General features: G+C 39.1%; 1 protein-coding gene across 4 annotated transcripts in view; it reads right to left on the bottom strand.

The window, feature by feature from the left end:
• Positions 1-22,306, bottom strand: part of DZIP3 (DAZ interacting zinc finger protein 3) — a 119,972-nt gene that overhangs the window by 78,890 nt on the left and 18,776 nt on the right. For all 4 annotated transcript variants that reach the window (XM_069069813.1, XM_069069816.1, XM_069069815.1 and 1 more), the window contains exons 3-6: positions 20,881-21,027; positions 9,589-9,708; positions 7,640-7,720; positions 3,829-3,953 (exon numbers count right to left, since the gene is read on the bottom strand). In XM_069069813.1, coding sequence (XP_068925914.1) covers positions 3,829-3,953; positions 7,640-7,720; positions 9,589-9,708; positions 20,881-21,027 — 473 coding nt within the window. The remainder of the gene's footprint in view (positions 1-3,828; positions 3,954-7,639; positions 7,721-9,588; positions 9,709-20,880; positions 21,028-22,306) is intronic.

Raw genomic sequence — 22,306 nt, 5'->3', positions numbered from 1 at the left:
TGACTTAATTAGTCTTGGTTTTAGAGAGAGTCGGTTGACACACTGGGCTGAACATCAGAAGATCTGAGTTTAAATCCAGGCAGCCACTTACGGGCTGTGCTACCCTGGACAATTCACTTAATCTCTTCCTGCTTCAGTTTCCTCATTTGAGGTGTAGAATAATAAGACTCAGAATCATAAAATTTTCAAGCTGGCAGGAATTTTAGAGAATACAAATACTGTGGTAGTACTGTTAAGAATGGCTCAGGTCCTATTGTAGGGACTAAAAGAGAACCACTCTTCTACCAAGGAAAAGGCTCCCTTGCCTAGTTTTATTTAAACTATGCACTCAAAAAAGGTTCTATCAACCCAGAACAAGAATTCCTTTAGTGTGTGAATGGAACCCCTTTACACTCGTGACGCCTATTCCCCTTTAGCCCTTCATTGACTGTATTTAATCCTTCTGAACAAATTTAAATAAACAGACTGTGGTAGAAAGGTCAGATGATTAATTCCTTGAGGATGAAAGCATAGGATGCAGAAGAGGAGACCAGAAGGAGACCATCATAGGACTGACAGTACATAATGATTTGACCACTCACTGGTATTCAAAATCTTCTTTGGTAATAACTGACCTCTAAGATCCCTTGACCTCACAAATTCAATACTTTGCAAAAGAAGAGAGCAGACTGGGAAAGGATGGGAAAATGGTGGCATAGATCAGAAAATCCCAAGCTCTCAACATTCTCCTCCACAAAAGAGATGAAATAGCACCTCAGAACAAAAATTAAGCAGTAAAAATAAATAAGAGTAGGGGCAGAACAGGAGTCCTCCTGGGACAATCAGACAGGATCTGAAGAAAAGTCCCAGGATGAGGTTTGGTCCCTGTGAAGAGTAAACACCTCCACACTAAGGACTGCTTAAGCAAGTGGCAAGCCCAGGGTTGGAAGGCTGCCTCAGCCCCAGCCATTGGAACTTCTACCCCTGGGACAGTGAGGGAGGGGAAGATCAAGGGAACCTCTGCTAACAAGGAATGCCAGACCCAGCTATGTACAGAGATGTGGCAGGAGCAAGAAGGAACCGGCACATGCCAGGTGAGTACAAAAGCAGTACAGTATGGATGCCACTGGCTACTGGCACCTACCAGAGGCTGGAGGTCTTGATTTGGGCTCAAGGTTGGAGAGGAGAATTGAAGGAGGATCTGAGGTCAGAGGCACCATCCCCTATGCCCTAGGACTAGAGGTGATTACAAAAATTAAGTTATTATCAAAAAAAAATGCACAGGCAAAGGAGAAAGTATCCAACCACAGAGAGTTACTATGGAAATAAAGACCAGGGTTCATCTTCAGAGGAGGATATTGAAGCAAAGAAATCCTCTTCTACCTGAAAGAGTAATGTCAAATTGTCACCTGCCCAAAAAGAATTCATAGAACTTCAAAAAGACTTTAAAAATCAAATGAGAGAGATTTAGGAACAACTTTTTTAAAAAATCCAAGAAAAACAAGATTATGAAAAGAAAGTCAACCAATTAGAAAAAAAGAGTCAGAATCCTAAGAAAATGACTCCTTGAAAGTAAGAATTGGGCAAGGGGAAGTCAGTGAAGTTATAAAAGATTAAGAAATAATAAAACAGAAAAGCAAAAAAATAGAAAAGAATGTGAAACAGACCATTAAAAAAAACTGATCTGGAGAACAGATCAAGAGAAAACATAAGAATAATGGGAATACCCGAAAGCTATGATCAAAAAAACAATCTTGATATAGTAATACAAGAAATAATTAAAGAAAGTTGTCCTAAAGCATTAAAACAAGAGGGGAAAGCATAAATAGAAAAAAATTCACTCAACACCTGAAAGAGATCCTACAAGGAAATGTAATAGTAATGGCATTTAAAGATTCCCCTGTATTGGCTTGGTTTTTGGTTTGATTGTGTTAAAACCCAGAGCTTGTTAATCCCACCTGTGGGATGGACTTGACGTGAAAAGAGAGGGCTGAACTTAGATTTGGAGAGACACAGGAGAGAGGCAGAAGAACTTTTTGGAAGCGGCAGCTCCGGAGGCAGGTCTCAAAAATCCAGGGCAATCCAAAGTGGCCCTCAGCAATCCTCTCAGTCTCTCTCTGCCACTAAAGGTGCTGCTTCCAAAAAGTTCTTCTGCCTCTCTCCTATGTCTCTCCAAATCTACCTCACCAGCTTCTCCCAATTCAGCACTCTCTTTTCACATCAACAAGTCCATCCCACAGGTGGGATTAACAAACTCTGGGTTTTAACACAATCAAACCAAAAACCAAGCCAATACAGGGGAATTTTTAAATACCATTACTATTACAGGAAAACACACAGGAATATTATAGTCAAGTTCCAAAACCCCCAACTCAAGGATAAAATATGATGAGCAACAAGAAAAAAAAATTTACATATGGTGATGCCACAATTAGAAAAGCACAAGACCTAGCAGTGATAACACTAAAAGACCCCAGGTCTTGGAACACAATATATAGAAGAGCCAAAGAATTGGGCTTCCAACCAAAAACTTCATACCCCAGAAAAGCTAAGCATGATCCTGAATTTTTAAAAATGATATTTAATAAACTACCAAACTTTCAGAACTTTGTTTAAAAAAAAGTGAACTTAATAAAAGATCTGACATAAAAAAGTCAAGAGAAATATAAGGTACATACCAAAAACTAATTACAAGGGACTCAATAAGGACAAACTGTTTAAATTTTATGTATGCAAAATGCAAAACATAAAGATTGTTAGTAGTAATTGGGTAGTTCATAAGAAAGATTGGGGTAGACCTGAGCATGACATGACTTTAAAAAGTCATTTTTTTAAAAGTCCTTCAGGAACAGGTAAAAAGAGTAATTATCTTATACAAACGAGGTGCAAGCGGAAGAATCAACACAGAGGAATTACATGAGGGAGAAGGGCTGTTAGTTCTAGAATGTTCTTTCACTGGGAATGGGTTCAAGAGGGAACAATACATATACATCTAGAAGAATATATAAGTTTTCTAAATTTAGAAAGAAATAAAACACTAAGGGGATAGGGAGGGGGGAGAGGATAAAGGAGGCATCTCTAGAGGTGATGAGGGATCTTTAGAGGGGAGGGTGAGGGAACAGGTCAAAGCGACATACAAAAGGGTGTTTAGATTTATGGGAATGAGAGAATAAGGGAAGAGGGTAAGTTAAGTAATAGGACAGCAAGGTAGAGCGTACAAGTAGAGGAGTCAGAAGGGATAGGAAATAAGAGATACACACAAACATAGAAACAAAGACTAGGTATAGAATTCTTAGGGAAAGTATACGCTTATATTTGTATGTATATCTCAATATCTATATATAAATACATCAGTGCTTAATTGTAGCCTGGGGGCTAGGGGAAGGAAGGGGAAAAAAATGAACAAAGTAAAAAGTGTACAGCAGAAAACAAAAGAAAACCTACAAGAAAGCAATGAAGAGATGGACAGCTTTCAACATAGTATTTAATATCTAAGGCTTTCTTGAAATGAAAACTTATTGCTATACATTTTGAATCCTCTCATGTTCTACTGTGCACATAATGCGTTTTTTTCTTTTCTTATTTTATACTGAAAAATATAATAAATATAAATAATAATAAATAATAAATATTTAAGTTTATAACACGTTTCTTTTTCTTTTCTTATTATGTATTTGTTTTATATTCAAGTCTAAAATTTAAAAAGATTTAAAAAAAGAGAACAGACTAATGAAGCATAGCGGGCCTGTTAAAACCCTGGTGTCCTGCATGTAACCTACCATACCTGTATTATTTCCACTATATTAATGGTGTTTTCAACAAAAAGTACATATTAATTAAAATTCTTACCTTTTTTGAGTAACTAGTAGCAAACCACATCCAAAGTAAACTAAAGGTAAAAAATTTCTACAATCTTCTTTCTTCTGAATTTCCATTTTCATTGTCATGAATTTACTTTTAGCTGCAGAATAACCCTGGAGGAATAAAAAGCCAGATTTGGTTGATATGAAAAGCTAGAGAAAATATGGTAATCTGGAAGAATTTTATTCATTCATGCATTGGGTCCTCTACTTCAAGAGTCTCATGCTTTCTTTCACAGATACAATTTACAAGCAATCAGTCACTTCCAATGGAATCCCCATTCTTCCCTAACCAATGTTGCAAAGCATAATATGATATTTCAAAGTAAACAACCACAACAACAAAAATTCAGAGTAGTGACAGCCACTATTATCTAAAACTGGCACATTTTTACTAACCATGGAAGGTTTATCATTCCTCAATCAAAGCACTGTGTAACATTCACCTGTGGAGCAAGTCACTTTATTCAGTAGGATTAGACAGACCTTGAGGGAGGGAGGAAGGAAAGACAAAACTGCTATTTACAAAATGATAATAATGATGCTCACCAACTTAACAAACAGCAATTCTAATGAAATCTGAAGGTACAATAAAAGATAAGTAGTGTTAGGAGAAACGTAGGCTCATAGTTTTTAGATTGTATTGGTCATTTAGTCTAAACCCCTTGATTTATAGAGAAGGAAACCAAAGCCTGGCAGGGTTAAGAGACTTTCTCACCTATGTTATCCTACAGGAAAGTAGGAGGGGAAAGGGTTAAGAGAAGGAGGGTGCTCATAGAAGGGAGGGTGGACTGGGGGAGGCAGCAGTCAGAAGCAAAACACTTTTGAGGAGGGATAGGATAAAAGGAGAGAGAGAATAGAATAAATGGGGCAGGGGGAATAGGATGGAGGGAAATGCAGTTAGTAATCATAACCGTGGAAAAATTCCTGAAGCAAGTTTTCTAATAAAATCCTTGCCTCCCAAATACATAGAGAAATAAGTTAAATTTATAAAAATAAGAGCCATTCCCCAATTGACAAATTATCAAAAAATATCAAGTAAGTTTTCAGATGAAGTAATCAAAGCTATCTACGGTATACTCATATCAAAAAATGCTCTAAATCACTATTTATTGGGGAAATGCAAATTAAAACTATACTGAGGTATATAAAACTATACCTCATACCTATTAGATTAGCTAATAGGACAGAAAAGAAGAATGACATGCTGGAGGGGACATGGAAAAATTGAGACACTGATGCACTGTTGGTGGAGTTATAAAATGATTTAACCATTATATAGAACAATTTGGAATTACTACTAAATATTTACCGCAGTTCTTTTCTGGTGGCAAAGAACTGGAAATTGAAGGGATGCCCATCAATTGGGGAATGGCTGAACAATTTGTAGGATATGATTGTGATAATACAAGAAATGATTAGAGGGGTGGCTAGGTGGCGCAGTGAATAGAGCCCGGGCCTGGAGTCAGGAGGACTTGGGTTCAAATCCAGTCTCAGACACTTGACACTTACCAGCCATGTGACCTTGGGCAAGTCACTTAACCCCAATTGCCCTGACTTCCCCCAGAGATGGAAAGAAAGAAGGAAAAGAAAGAAGGAAGGAGAGAAGGAAAGAAAGAGAGAAGACAGAAAGATAGAAAGGAAAGAAGGAAGGAAGGAAGGAAGGAAGGAAGGAAGGAAGGAAGGAAGGAAGGAAGGAAGGAAGGAAGGAAGGAAGGAAGGAAGGAAAAGAAAGGAAGGAAGGAAGGAAGGAAGGAAGGAAGGAAGGAAGAAAGAAAGAAAGAAAGAAAGAAAGAAAGAAAGAAAGAAAGAAAGAAAGAAAGAAAGAAAGAAAGAAAGAAAGAAAGAAAGAAAGAAAGAGATGAGTTAGATGCTCTCAGAAAAACCTGGAAAGACTTACATGAACTGATACAAAGTGAAATGAGTAGAACAAGGAGAACATTGTACATAGTTAACAGCAATCCTGAAAGATGATCAACTTTGAATGACTTAGCTATTCTCAGCAATACATTGATCCAAGACAGCTCTCAAGGACTTATGATGAAAAATGCTATCCATCCCCAGAGGAAAAACTAATGGAGTCTGAATACAGATCAAAGCATACTTTTTTTTTAACTTTCTTTTTCTTGGGTTTTTATTTTGGTCTATGTTTTCTTTTACAACATGACTACTATGGAAATGTTTTGTATGACTACACATATATAACCTATATCAAATTGCTTGCTTCCTAAATAAGGGGGGCAGGGAAGGAGGGAGAGAATTTGGAATTCAATCTTTAAAAATATGTTGAAAACTTTTTACATATAATTGGGGAAAAATAAAGCACAAAATTTTTTTAAAAGAGACTTTTTCAATTTGAACCTGGGTACTCTGACTTTCAAATCTAGTAGCCTTTCCAATACACCACATTTTCTCCATAATTTCAGAATCTGGCCTTGACACTAAGGAAAAATAAATAAAAATAATGCAATACGATCTTAGTTTACGAATATATGTTTTTTGAATTCACACACATGCCATTTAAAATATAAATTAGTGGGGCGGCCAGGTAGCACAGCGAGTAAGAGCACCGGCTCCAGTGTTGAGAAGACCTGGAGATCGAATCCCAGGCTCAGACACTTAGCACCCACCCAGAAACACCTGGCCGTGTAACCTTGAGCAAGTTACTTAACCCCAATTGCTTAGGGGCGGCCAAGTGGCTCAGCGAGTAAAAGCACCAGCTCCAGTGTCGGGATGACCTGGATCAAATCTAGGCTCAGATACTCAGCACCACACCCAGAAAACTGGCCGTGTAACCTTGAGCAAGTTACTTAACCCCAATTGCTTTTAATAAAAAATAAAATAAAATATAAATTAGTATTATATAGAGGCAATGTGGTAGAGTATATATAGAGTATTGAGTTTAGTCAGGGAGAACTGGGTTCAAACCTGATACTTACCTTGGCCAAGGCACTTAACCTCTATGTGCTAGATACAACTTCCTTGAGTAAATCTACTAAAGTCATAGGCAGGTTATAGACCTGCATTGGTAGAGGGGAGTCCCCATACGATATTTAAGAAATCGCAGGTCTTTTGCATATTTATATATTGAAATTTTTATGCAGGAAAAAAGTGTCAATTTAGGCACATTAAATTCTACTATGGGTCATTACTAAGTCAGATTTATATTAACACAGTACAAGATAGATACAAATAGTTTCTTAATCCATACTGAATGTATAGATTTTTATTATGGCAGCAAGAAAACAGAAAGAATGTCAAGGTTACTTATATTTCAGGAATATGACAGCAAAATAACTGAGGAAATATAGGAGAAGATAATAGAGAATCATAGAATCCTAAAGTAAGGTATTGCAATGGTCAGGAAGTCTCATCCCCTTATTTGAAAGATAAAGAAACCGAGTCTCGGCAAAATTAAGACTTCAATATAAAAACATCAAGATACAATCTGAAAAATGTGATCTAGAAATATAAATGACTTTCAGTTTCACTTAAAATTAGATATTTCAGAGTTTAAAATGTCACATTTCAATATAAACACAAGCCAAGCTTAGAATAAGCGAGATAATTAGCCAATGTAAATTGCTTCCCATTATTTGTGTTCACTTTCATAATCAGTTACTGGTTCTGGGTGTTCAAATTTAGAAGCATATGACAGAAGAGTCATCGAATAGTTCCAGAGTTCCAGTTTTTAAAAACATTTTAAAAATCAGCAGTTCCATTTTCCAAAGCAGCTAAATTTAAGTGAAGAAAATTTTTTTTTAAAGTTTACAAGTTTCTATAGGTCATATGATACATACCTGCTTTGTCCCTCTTTCAATGAGTGCTAATCCATATATAAATAGTAATGTCAGATAATAATCCATATTTAACTGACGTCCCTAAAAATAAAAAAGATGTTTCAAAAGATCATTTCCTGAGATTTATGAGATTTGATCATGCTCTCTAGACTGAGAAATAGCTAAGACCTGTCAACTAAAAATTTATGCAGTAAAAATGATTGTCAACCACTAATTATTGCAGAGAATTAATAAAATACCACTTGAGATGCATTTGACAAGCTGACCTGGGGGGTGGAGAGAAAGATATTTATGCAAAGTAGAAAAGTCAAAAGTCTTGAAACAAAACATTCCCTAGAATTAGAAGAAATGTGAAGATGGAATACCAATGAGGTTTATTCGTTATAATTCCAAACACATAAACAATTTCTGCTAATCATTTAAACTATTCTCCTTCTTAAAAGTCCCAGCTTTACATAGGACTTTGTAGCTTTCTACCAAGAAACTCCAAGATACAAAAAGGTCCAATAGAGCCATGTTTATCCTGTAATTAGAGAGTTTAAGAATTTCAATGTACAGGGGATAGTCCTATTTCAAAATCATCCCACACCCCCAGCAGGTACTGGAGTGATGAGTTCTGTGGTTCCTTCCCATTTAAAAAAATAATAATTTTATTGACATTTTGTACTAATATCAGCTACATTTTTCCAAATTTTCTCTGTTGAGTGGACTGTGGAGCCCACAGAAGATAAAAGTATTTGGAGTCACCTAAACATGTCCTGTTCTTTCCCACCTTTTAATGCCTTTTCTCACATAATTTTCTGTCTGCAAAGTCCTCCCTTCTCCCATTTCACCTGATGTAATCCTACCTATCCTTTAAAATCTAGCTCATGAAGTTTTCCCTGATGCTCTGTGTTGTAAACAGCCTCCTTCCTTAGGCAACAGATTATATTTTATTCTTACTTTCCTCCCTCTCTTCTGTTCTCATGGTATGATGACGTCCACAAATTCCAATGGTAACTCATAGGGTCATAGATTGGAAGACACCTCCTGAGGTCATCCAATCCAATGCCCTCCTTTTACAGATGAGGAAACTGAAGCCCAGTACGTATAGTGATTCACAAAGGTCATAAGCAAGAGATCAGAATCTGAACTCAGGTCTTCTGATTCTAGAGTCAGAACTGTTCCCATTGTACCTATATGTAACTACAGTTATCTATGTTCTTGTTTAATAGTTAGTGTGGCATAACAGAGAGAGAAATGGGCTTCAGCACAGAAGACCTAGGTTCAAATCCTACCTTAGTAATCATATGACCCTGGAAAAGTGACTTAACTCTTTGTGTCTCGGGCAACTCTCTAGGACTTATCTACTGAAAAACTAATTAGTAGCTATTTGCATTGGTGGGAAAAAATATTCCCAGGCTGATGTAATCATAGAATATATTTCACATATTCAAGTATGCTTGTCTTATTCCCTTACTAGACTATAAGTTTCAAGAGGACAGGAATGGAGTCTTATCTAAATTTTTTTATCTCCTCCAGTTCCTAAAACACTACTCTATATACAGTAGGTATTTAATAAAATGTTTCTTGGATGAAGATACACAGTTAAGAGAAGTTCTATCTTATAAGAACATCAGAGGGAAAAACCAGTTAAAAAAAAGCCAGGAAATAAAATAGAACTTTTATCTCCTCACAAATGAGAAAATCCCTAACAGTAGTTTGGATTTTTCATTACTTCAGTGGAAGAACTTCTTGATAAAAAGGGGAACAGAGAGGGCCCACTGTAGACGTCAGTCACATAATCAGGCAAGCACCATATGGTGGAAGGAGACGTTGTCTACATGCTCTGCTCTCTGAAATCAGAGAGGGATTGCCTATAACCTCCAAGCAGGCAGACATGGGATTTGGCCTGATGAAAAGTGTAGTACAAGTTAATTGCTTCATAGTTCCAAAAAGGAAAGACTTACATTACAATTAGCAGCTAGAATTTTCTCAAGTGTTATATCCAGCTGTATGATCAATACCTCCAAAGATAGACTGGGAACTGCTGGCACCCCTCTGAGACTGTCAGCTGCACCATCATCACCCTGTGGAGAAATATGAATTGAAAATTTTAAACTAGCATTATTGTCTATGTATTTTATTTTTAAATGCTTCTAATAAAGTTTCTTTGTATAAAGTGTCCAAATATATGAGGGACGCTTCCAGTATTAGAGCAATGATAGGGTCATTCATTCCCATTCCAGCTAGAAGGTGTGAATCCCATTACCACTGCCTACCCAGGAGGAAAAGCAGTCTGTCAGTTAGCAAAAATGTATTATGTGTTTATGGGCAGCTAGGTGGCTCATTGGATAGAGTGTTGGACCTGGAGTCAGGAAGACTCCTTCCCAAATTCAAATCTGGTGTCACTTACTAACTCTGTGACCCTGGGCAAGTCACTCCAAACTGTTTGCCTCCATTTCTTCAGCTATAAAATGAGCCTAAGAAGGCAACGGCAAACCACTTAGTTAGTATCTTTGCCAAGAAAATTCCAGAAAGAATCAGACAACTGAAAAATAACTGAACATTATGTGTTTACCATATGTCAGGCACAGTACTGAAGAGGCAAGGAGGGGGAAACTAAAAACAAAAAGAAATACTGAAAACAGTCCATAGGAGGAAGGCACTTAGCATTAAGAATCAAGAAAAGAAAGGCTCCTTATAAACAGTGGGATTTTGGTGGGGCCTGAAGGGAGCCAGAAAGACCAGGAGGTGGAGATGAAGAAGAGAAGCCCAAGCATGGGGGACAGCCTGTGAAAATGCCTGGAGTCAGGAGATGAAGGATCTTGTCTGAGAAACAGCAGGGGGGGTCAGTGTCACCGGTCATGGCGGGTAGGGGGTGGGAGGCATAAGAAGACTGGAAAGATGGGAAGGAGCCGGCACCAAGCAAACTAGAGCTAGCAGCACTCAGGGCTTCAGAACCAGCTAACCTTCCTATCATTCTGCTAGGGCACATGTTTCATGTGTAAAGAACTACACAGCTGTGTGGGATCATCATTTTTACAGGAAGTAACACTACTTATTCAAGATTTATATCATCTCACAGCTATGTATGGCCTTCTCTACAGTAACACTCGATGTGGATAAAACATCCTTTATCCACACATTAGGAGAAGGTGATGGATTAATAGCCATCTCCAGCATGCACAGCATTCAGACAGTCCAGAGAACAGAGGCTAATGACAGAGACTTCCTTCCCTTAATCCAACCACAATGCTTTTCTCCAGTGCCCCATTTACACTCTGGAAAAGGGACCTTTCCATAAACATGATGGGCACCTGTCTCCACGACAATCTCTCCACCGATAACAATGAACTTTGGTTTATGAAGTACACTGCTGGTTTTCAAATATCAGTTTTGTATATATCAATCAAAGAGGCAATAGGCATTTCTTGAATGCCTGCTATGTGCCAGGTGCTATGACATCTATGTGCTAAGGATACAAAGACAAATATTAAAGAGTCTTAGCCCTCAAGCAGCTCACACTCCATTAGTGTAGATAACATGCACTTAAGTAAGTACAGAATATATACAAAACAAATGCAAGGAAACATTGGGGTGGAGGGTGTTAGGAACGAAGAGGATTAAAAATTGCTTCATGTAGTAGATGTGGCTTAAGAATCTGAAGACCTGGGGGTGGCTAGGTGGTGCAGTGAATAGAGCACTGGCCCTGGAGTCAGGAGGACCTGAGTTCAAATCCAACCTCAGACACTTACCACAAAGTAAAACAAAAAAATAGTTGTGTGACCTTGGGCAAGTCACTTAACCCCAAAAGCCCTACCTTCCACCCTCCACAAATTTAAAAAAAAAAAAAAAAAGGAATCTGAAGACCTGGGTTTCAAATATCACCTCCAGGGGTTTGCTACCTTTGTGAACCTCAGCAAGTCACTTAACTTCCCTCTGCCTCAGTTTCCTCAATTATAAAATGAGGGCACTGGACTAGATAGCCTTTGAGGTCCCTTCAAACCATAAAACTACAAGCCTATGGTGCTATGGTTCCAAGAGACAGAAATGAGCAGGGAGTGCATTTCTGGCATGGAAGATTGTATTAAATCACTGATACAGACGAAGTGTCAAGTGTAAACACCCTTTATACTCATAACTAATCAGCTGGAGTCAAAAGGACCTGGCCTAAAATCTACTTCTGCCACTACACCATTAGGATGCTTAGGCAAGTCACTAAACTTCTTGGGGTCTCAATGTCTCCAAATATAAAATGAAAGGGTTGAGTTAGATGGTTTCTAAGGTTCTTTCCAACTTTAAAGCTATAATTCTAAGACTAAGGTACACAAGAGGGAAGCTTAATTTTCCATTATATTTAAAAATATGGAAAAAAATATGAAAGCTAGTGGTTATTTACAAAAGATACTAAGCAAAGACCAAATGGCTTTAAATTTTCAAATGCGATGCAACAATTATTAAACACCTACTATGTTCACAGTACTATGCTAAGAACTAGAAAGTTCTTAAAAGTTTAGATAAAAATGCTCTCTGCTCTCATGGAGGTAAAGTTGATCATTATTGATTTATACAAATTCATAGTGACCAAAAGGAGAATGAAGCTTTCTGGTTAAGAGCCTATGGCATCATACCAATTAAATTATGTATGCTCTCAAGAAGAAATGGTCTATTCAAAGTTGCTGTTATGAAGGGCAAGGAATCTGGGAGCAGCTAAGTGGCACTGGGCCTGAAATGAAAGTCATCTCCCTGAGTTCAAATCCAGCCTCAGACACTTACTAGCTGTGTGACCCTGGGCAAATCACTTAACCTTGTTTGCCTTAGTTTCTTCATCTATAAAATGAGCAGAAGAAGGAAATGGCAAACTACCCCAGTATCTCCGCCAAGAAAACTCCAAATGGGATCACAAAGTACATCATGACCAAAACGACTCAACAACAACAAAGGAATTAATTCTTAAGTAACTATTTACAATAAATTCTTTTCTCATTTCTTTAAAATAAATTTTCTTTTCCATTGAAAAGTACAAGTATTACAATATAAAAAGAAAATCACATATCACTACTTCAACAGAGCTGTGATCTCATAGATGCAGATGTTCTCGGGTTTCTTTTTAATATTTAGATCACCGATGCATTTAGATTTTATCACAGTGAACACTGCATTGCTAGTCTGCTCCCAGTCTCTGCCAAAGTGCTATAGAGTTTTCAAAGCAGATTTTGTTGAATAAAGAATTCCCTAGAGTTCTAGAATCCAGAGTTTCTCAAACATTAGATTACTTTATGTATCTGGTTCTAGCTCATTATGATTTAATCTATTTCACTGATTAACTATCTAGTTTCTAGATAGTTCCAGAGTTTGACATGTATAACTCCTTCCCCAAAAGATTTTTAGTTTTTTTTCCAGTATAAAACAACTTATTCAAATTCCATATCTGAAAGCTACATGTTTTTATTTCCTACATCAATAAACATTCATTTATATAATTTAAAAAAGCAAGATGTTACATTATTAACAATTGTTTCAAGCCATGTCTACCACACAAGAATGCTAATTTTAAGTCTATAAAAGGCCCACATGTAGTTAATGTGAAAACCTTTCTATTAACAATATTTATCGGGGTGGCCAGGTGACTCAGTGAGTAAGAGTACCAGCCCCAGAGTTGGGATGACCTGGGATCGAATTTGGGCTCTGAAACTTAGCACCACACCCAGAAATAACTGGCTGTGTAACCTTGAGCAAGTTACTTAACCCCAATTGCTTTAAAAAAAAAATTTATAGTACTGTTTCTACCCTGAGAATGTCGTGCACTGAACGTTACAGATAAATTTTCAGATAGTAAGATTTAAAATTCAACATTCTCCAAACAAAGTCAATAATTTTGTGTTTCATGGGGCGGCCAGGTAACACAGCGAGTAAGAGCACCGGCTCCAGTGTTGAGAAGACCTGGAGATCGAATCCCAGGCTCAGACACTTAGCACCCACCCAGAAACACCTGGCCGTGTAACCTTGAGCAAGTTACTTAACCCCAATTGCTTTATAAAAAAAAAAAATCTTAAAAAAAAATTTTGTGTTTCACATCTAATTGCTGAGGCAAGTAAAATGACTCAGCTGATAGAACACTGGGCCTGGAGCCAGAATGACTTGAATTCAAATCCAGCCTAACAGCTTACTGTGTGACCCTGGGCAAGTCACTTAAGTGCTGTCTGCCTCAGTTTCTTCAACTGTAAAAAGGGATCACAATAGCACATACCTCAAAGGGTTGTTGTAAGGCTCAAAGAAATGATATCTGTAAAGCACTTCACACAGTGCTTGGCACAAAATACATATTTAATAAATGCTTGTCCCCCACTTACCTGTCCTTACCAAACAAAAATAGTTAAATGATTACAGAATCAAAGCACAATTTTATGGCATCAAAAAGCCATCAATTCATTGTTGGAATAAGTAGTTGGAAGACATATCTGAAATTCCTGCTCTACTATTAACAAACTTCCCTTCCTCTAAGAACCTTTTTTCCCCCACTTTTTTCATTTTCTTGTACTCAGTCAACACCTAGTTTTCCTCAGGAAGCGCTGCATTACTGCCCATCTTCTCTAGTACTAGTTACACTGTCACTATCTTCTCTTCCTTTCCTGTACTGGTCCTGACAGGAGAGCTGGCGCTTTGCTCCATGTCATCTACCAACATTCCTGCTGCCTTACCCACTCCTGTGTCATCTGTGAGGTTTACTACGTCCAGAGATATCATCTAACCCAGATCAAGGTGCAAGTATTCACCAGGCCTGAGTCATTCTGCCTCCTCTCACAAGGAATTCAGTACTTGGTTTCAAAGTCTTCTTCTCCAATCTAACACTTGCCCTTATACTTGGGGACTTCTATGTACTTGTTAAAGTTCCCACAAACGACCAGAAATCTCACTTCCTCAGTCTCCTCAACCATGACCAATTCCTTCACTCATCATCTGTTATTATTACACCTTTCCTTATGACTTACTACCCTTTGTTGTGGTCGCTGAATCATTTCAGTCCTGTCACTTCCTTCTCCAGCTCATTTTACCTAAGGCAAACAGGATTAAGTCACTTGCCCAGGATCATACAACTAGTAAGTGTCTGAGGCCAGATTTGAACTTGGGAGGTTGAGGAGGATTCCTGACTTCAGGCCCAGCACTCTATCCACTGTGCCATCTAGCTGCCCCTTATTACTCCTAACCCTGCTCCTTAGTCTCATCTCTGTTTACTCCACTTCTCCATCCTTTCCCACACACTGCTCTAGCTACACTCAACCCCTTAATGAACTAACTCAATTGTACTCCATCTTCTGCCAAAGTACACAAGTAGTAAGTGTAATTTCTTGATGTAAAGGATTCAGACCTCTGGGGATTATTCTTTTTTTTGCTTTTTTCGAGGGCAATTGGGGTTAAGTGACTTGCCCAAGGTCACATGGCTAGCTTTGCTGTTAAATGTCTGAGGCTGGATTTTGTCTGAGGCCGCATTTGAACTCAGGTCCTCCTGACTCCAGGGCCAGTGCTCTATTCACTGCACCACCTAGCCAACCCTCTCTGGGGATTACTGAAATCACTTTCAAAACCCTTCTCAATTTCAATAGTCCCTCACTGGTTATGAGATCTTCACTTATGGTTTGTTTTTTTTTTTCTTGTTCAACATAAAAGATGTACACTCAGGACCTCTGACTCCAGGGCTGGTACTCTCTGTACTGAGTCCCCTAGCTGCCCCCTTCCCATTCTTCCTAGACTCTAGCTGCCTCCACGCATTCTACAATACAATTACACTGACCCACTTTGTTGCTGCTGTTGTTGTGGCAAAATACATTACATATCTCATCTGATCCTCAAAAGAGCCACCCAAGGTAAAAACTACAGGCAATACTATGGCGGGGAGGGGAATATAAGTCTTTATAAAGTTCCTACTACGTACCAGGCACTGTGCTAAGCACTCTACAAATATTATCTCACCTGAGCCTCACAACAGCTGTGGAAGGTAGGTGCTTTATTACCCCCATTTACAGTTGAGGAAACTGAGGCACAGAAAGATTAAGTGAATTGCCCAGAGTCATACAGCTAGTAGGTGTGTAAGGCCAGATTTGAACTCAGGTCCTCCTGACTCCAGGGCTGGTACTCTATCCAATGTGTCACCTAGCTTCCCCTCTTTCTCTATTTTTTTTAAATCAACTTGAACAAGTGTAGTGGGAATGCAAATTTGGAAGATCTTCCCTGACCCTAGGCTAAAGTGCACCTAAAGCCTGGGGTGGGAGGCTTGTTTTTCAGGAGATACTTTTTGATTGGCCAGTGGGTCAATAAGGTTGTTACATTCTCTGAGCCAGGAGAAGGCTATATAAGCCCTGATGTGTAGCTTTGTTTTGGGACTCACTTTGAGAAGTGTTCTGTGATTTGATCTGAATTCTGGGAAGCCGTTGTTGAGAGTCCCCCGGCTTTGAAAAACCCAGATGTGGAAACCCAGATGTTGACTGGGTATGGATGTAATGGTTGGACAGTTTGGAAAGCTGTCTACTTGATCTGTTAATGTCTTGATAATTCTGTCTGTAAATTTTGAAGTTTGGGGTGCTGACCTTTTTCCCCTGAATAAGGAAAACGATATATGTCTGACTGATTAAAGTAAGCTTGTTAACCCATTTTGAGTTGCTTTCCTTTGACAAAGCAGATCCAAGAACCTGTGGTGGCTGCAAACCCTGAGGACGCTTGGGGTGCTTGCTGCTACAACAAGAAAAGAACTATTTGAAATAGTAAATATTCTTCTCTCCACCCCCTAGCACTAATTTTTTTTTTTGCTTTTTGGAGGGGGGAAAGCAGGGTAATTGGGGTTAAATGACTTGCCCAAGGTCACTCAGCTAGTAAGTGTTAAGTGTCTGAGACCAGATTTGAACTCAGGTCCTCCTGACCCCAGGGCCAGTACTCTATTCACTGCACCATCTAGTCATCCCTCCAGCACTGATTTTTAGGATACTAATACTGTTTTCATCTTTACTGAAGTTCTCTTCAAGGACCAGATGGAATGGGACACAGCTCAGCATTCTCTGAACAATTTATGTTAAGTTTGTTTCAAAGAAAAGACATTAAAGTTTCTGTTTAGTAGAACAAGAAGGTCCAGAAACCACACCCACAGGTGTTTTTTCAAATGTCTAAGAGCCATCTTGAAAATAAATGAACAGGGGCAGCTAGGTGTCAAAGTAAATGGAGCACCGACCCTGGAGTCAGGAGGACCTGAGTTCAAATTCGGCCTCAGAAACTTAACACATAACTAGCCGTGTGACCTTGGGCAAGTCACTTAACCCCAATTGTCCTACCTTCCTCCCTCACCCCAAAAAAGTGAAAAATTAAAAAGAAAAAATGGCTGGAGGTGGTAGTATATGCCTTTAATCCTAGCTTCCACCCATCTCTTGATTTCAGGTGTTCTAAGCAATAGTGGGCTGAACCATTCAGGTATACACACTGAGTTCAGCATTAACATGGTAAAGCTCTAGGATGGAGGGTTAGAGAACACCAGGTTGTCTATGTAAAAGTGAACAGGCCCAGGTTGGAAATGGAGCATGTCAAAGCTCCCATGCTAATCAGTAAAGGCCTCATACGCACTTCCAGCCTGATAGCAAGAGAGGAAGATCCAGTCTTAAAAAAAGGAAAGAAGGAAGGAAGGAAGGAAGGAAGGAAGGAAGGAAGGAAGGAAGGAAGGAAGGAAGGAAGGAAGGGAGGGAGGGAGAAAAGAAGAGAAAGGAAGAAAGAGAAAAAGAAAGAAAAAGGAAGGAAGGAGGGAAGGAAGGAAGGAAGGAAGGAAGGAAGGAAGGAAGGAAGGAAGGAAGGAAGGAAGGAAGGAAGGAAGGAAGGGAGGGAGGGAGAAAAGAAGAGAAAGGAAGAAAGAGAAAAAGAAAGAAAAAGGAAGGAAGGAAGGAAGGAAGGAAGGAAGGAAGGAAGGAAGGAAGGAAGGAAGAAAGGGAGGAAGGGAGGAAGGGAGGAAGGGAGGAAGGGAGGGAGGAAGGGAGGGAGGAAGGGAGGGACAAAGGGCATTGCTTTTAAGCAAAAAAAATAAGAATCCTAAAAAATTAAATGTATTAAAAATACAAAGTGCAAAATGCAAAACAGAAGAATAGAGCAGATATCAACTACAATTATAGGAAAAGAAAATTGTACAGGGGATAGATGAGAGTCCAAACAGAACAATCTTGATGGGGACACAGAGGGAGTGGCTGTCAATTTGCTAGGGAAATTTTATATGCTGGTTTTGATAATGCAAATAGCTGGAAAGTTTCATTGTTTTGGTGCTATTTAATGTTAAGGTTATAACAAACCACTTATTTAAAGATAAAGGAGAGGGGGGAAGCCTATTACACTGCTGGCTCATATACAAGCATTCCATCCAAGCATAATATAGCCAAAATACTAAATTTTGGTATTGTAGAAACACTTAAAAAAGTATGGGGCTAGATTTTCTTTTCACTGCCTCCTATTTTACAGTCTGGGAATCAAGTCACAACAGCTGACAGAGATGCTCTCCTGGACCACAACCTTGTAGGATCAGAGAAGCCAACTCCTAGCAGAAAAACTTCAAAACCAAGCTATTTAAAGTAAAGGTTCCACCAGTTAACAGAATCTGGGGAGCATCAGAGCAGATATTAAGTGGGAGAGACCAAGGTAAACACCAGGAACTCCTCTGCATCTGCTGCTCTGCTGGTTTCAACTCCAGGGAACAAGACGCCCCTCCCACTCCTAAACTCATCACCATGCTGCTAACTTAAGGTTTGGCTGGCCCCAGCTTCCTCAGCCTCCTCTCCCCTCAGTGGAGGGCTGCAGGATGGAGGATCAAACTCCTCCCAATGCCTTCCTTTATCAAGGGCAGAAACTTAGGTCCACAGAAGCTGGTTCCATCTCCACCTAACAAGATCAGAGGACTCTCCTCCCCCTTTCCTGCTTCCTTTTGTGCCCCCATTCAACTGTAGGCTCCTTGAGGGCAAGGAATGTCTTTTTAGTTTATTTATTTATTTATTGTATCCACAATGTTTAGCACAGGATCTAGCACATAGGAGCTGCTTGATAAATGTTTACTGGGGTAGACTGGAAAGAGAAAGTTTATGATTTTGTGGCCATCCAACAAGGTTTGTGTGAAACTCCAAATTTATAGTCTTTCCTCAAATTGTGAATCCATGATACAACCTTGCTGGTCTGATGTAAACCACTGCCATTTTATTTCACAGTCAGGATGCTTAGAGACATAAGCAGAGAAATGTATACAAAGTCACCCCGAGAACCTTCACCGTTCTGGTTTTTTTTTTTTCATTTCCAAGGGTTAGCAATAGTGTTTTATAGAAACAATATGATAATGTTTCACAGGAAACACTTATGTGCCATTTCTAAGATAAGTCTAGCGATAGTGATTTTACCTCTCTAAATTAAAGTGATGAGTACAAAAGACAAAACAGCTCTAAGATGGGGAAAAAAAAAGCATTCAATTTAGATATGACATAGAGACTCTACTTGTACAATCTATTGTTGTTCAGGTACGTACAACTCTTAGTGACTCCATAGTGTAGTGGTTTGCCATTTCCTTCTCCAGTTCATTTTACAGAGGAGGAAACTGAGGCAAACAGTTAAGTGACTTGTCCTGGGTCACACGGCTATCAAGTGACTGAGGCCACATTTGAACTCAGGTCCTCCTGATTCCAGGACTGGCACTGGATCACATAGCTGTCTAAGCCTGAGGCGAGGCGAGGCGAGGTGAATCATTTAAGTTCAACCTAATCCCAACCCTACTCACTTACTTCCATGTACCTATTTATCTCACCTAGGTTTGGTTTATTGTTGCCCCTTCTATTTCCTTTCTGCTATAATTATTTGTGTACATGTTGCTACCCCCCAGTAGGCTATGAACTCATTGAGGCCAGAGAAATGAAGCGAAGTGAGGTGAGATGAGGTGAAAGTATAATGCACTGTACATAATAGATGCTTCTTAAGTCTTTAAATGAATGAGTGGCTTTTAAAGCAAGTGAGAAATGACCCTCATTTTAAAATTGGAATTCTTCAGTTGTTTCAGTCACGTCTGACTCTCCATGACTCCATTTTGGGTGTTTTTTGGTAAAGACACTGGAGTGGTTTACCATTTCCTTTTCCAGCTCATATTGCACATGTGAAACTAAGGCAAACAGGGTTAAGTGACTTGCCCAGGGTCACACAGCTAGTAAGTGTCTGAGGCTGGATTTGAACTCATGAAGATGAGTCTTCCTTATTCCTCCAACCCACAAAATAGAAAACCAGTATTTTTTTAAATCATTAGTGTGTATTTAACACAAATCTAATTTCTCAAAGAAATTTTGGTTATTAATTATTCTTAATATAGCATCTTTAGGATTTATAATCACTGTCTCATAGGTAAAGAAACAAGCCAAGTGTTAAAATAAAGGGACTACTTGTACACCTGGGATCACAACACTGGACCTTCCAGTTTACTTTTTGTCAACTACCGTGTTTCCCCGATAATAAGACCTATCCCGAAAATAAGCCCTCCCCTTACTGTGTAAGATTCCTCTAAAATAAGCCCTCCCCCGAAAATAAGCCCTATTGAGATTGCTACTGTAGTGAAGGTGATCCCCTGCGCTACACGCTACATTACGGTACCCTCTGTATGCACCGTCCCCCCCCCATGAAACGCACGCCGCGCTCCGAGCTGCATCCAATCAGAGCTGCAGCAGTGAGCGCGTCATCCTGTTCTTCCCCAGTGATTTGCTTATTGAATAAAGGTACATTTTTTTGTTCACATTTACCTGTTTATTAAAATTGCTGTCAATGTTCATTAAAATAAGCCCTCCCCTGAAAATAAGCCCTCTGGTGTTTTTCTGTCCAAAAAAATTAATAAGACAGTGTCTTATTATCAGGGAAACACGGTATATAACATGTTCATAACAAGGTCCCTGAAGGAAAACAGTCACTAAAACCTTCTTTCCAAATAACAAATGCCCAATTATTTAAAGGGCCCCTCAGGACAGGAGAGATTATGATCTCCCCTGGGTTTAATAATACCTAGCATTAATACTGTGCCTACAATGTGTCAGACATCATTTTTACAAAATTATCTCATTTGATCTTCACAACAGTCGTGGGAGGTGGGCCATATTATTATCTCCTTTTACTGTTGAGAAAACCGTGACAAAATTTACAGGAAGAAAGCGGGTAATAAACATCCCAATTGAATTCTATTTCTATTAAAGCACCCCCACAACCAAACACATTATGCTTTTTACCTGCTCCACTTGGAAGAACAAAACCGTATCTATAAATTCCTTGATGTGAGGATTCAAACCTCTGGGGACTGTGGAAATCACTTTCAAAACCCTTCTCAATTCCAACAGTCCCCTACTGGTTATGGGATCTTCACGTATGTTGTTTTCCTGTTCAACATAAAAGAAATGTGAATCAGTTATTTCATTGCACATACTCCAGTTTTCCCTACTACCAATCACCATTCCTAAGTACTGAGATGACAATCTGACCATACAAGTGCCTGGCACATCGATGAATATTTCCAGTTTATCCTTTATGTAGCTTGTTTCTTATTGTTTACACATTGTCTCTCATTAGACTGTGACTTCCTGAGAACAGGGGCTGCCTTTTACCTTTCTTTTCATCTCTAGCACCAAGCACAGTGCCCGGCACAAAAGACGCTTAATATGTATTTACCAATTGGCTGACACAGTAGGTAGGTAATGAATGCTTATATTATAGACAGTGTTCACATTCTAAAATTACTGAAAACACACCAAAAAATGTGAGTTGTTCTTTAACATTTATATTTGGCCATTGTTGCTGTTGTTCAGTCCCGTCCAACTCTTCATGACCCCATTTGGGGTTTTCTTGCCATTTCCTTCTCATTTTACAGACGAGGAAACTGACACAAAAGGGTTAAGTGACTTGCCCAGGGTCACACAGTTAATAAGTGTCTGAGGTCAGATTCAAACTCAGAAAGAAGAGTCTGCTTGACTCCAGGCCCAGCACTCTACCCAGTATGCCAGCTAGCTGCCCCATATTTTACCTACAGATGCATAAAGCTTGAATAAAGAAAACCTCAACATGTGGACCAGACCTTGATTTTTCAATGGGGGACCTCTTGCCATAGATACAAATCATAGCTCTTGTATAACTCATAGGATCAGAGATTAAGAGCTAGAAGGAACCTCAGAGGCTTTTTTTTTTTTGGCTTTTTGGAGGGAAGGCAAGGCAACTGGGGTTAAGTGACTTGCCCAAGGTCACACGGCTATTTTTTTGTGTTAGATGTCTGAGGCTGGATTTGAACTCAGGTCCTCCTGACTCCAGGGCCCATGCTCTATTCACTGTGCCACCTAGCCACCCCATTTAGAGGCTATATTTGAAACATGAAAAAACTGAGGCACAGAGTGGTTAAAGTGACTTGCCCAGGATCACAGAGTTAGTGTCCTCAATAGCCATAAACCCCAGTCTTCCTGAATACAAGTTCAGTTCCCTAACCACTACACTATGCTATCTCTGGTACTAAAGAGCTGTCTGAGGCTCAAAGAAATTAAATTACTTGTCCATGGTTACAGAGCTAGTAAATATAAGATACAGGGATATGAACCCAGGTCTGCCTGATTCTAAGTCCTTTATCCACTATGCCAAGCTGAATCAAGAATATTCACTTTTGCAAAACAGAAC

This window comes from Petaurus breviceps, unplaced genomic scaffold (genome assembly GCF_028583685.1).
Source record: "Petaurus breviceps papuanus isolate PSGF00001 unplaced genomic scaffold, PetGlider_PUasm1.0 90792, whole genome shotgun sequence".
Lineage (NCBI taxonomy): Eukaryota > Metazoa > Chordata > Mammalia > Diprotodontia > Petauridae > Petaurus > Petaurus breviceps.
This window is presented reverse-complemented; position numbering and strand designations above follow the sequence as displayed.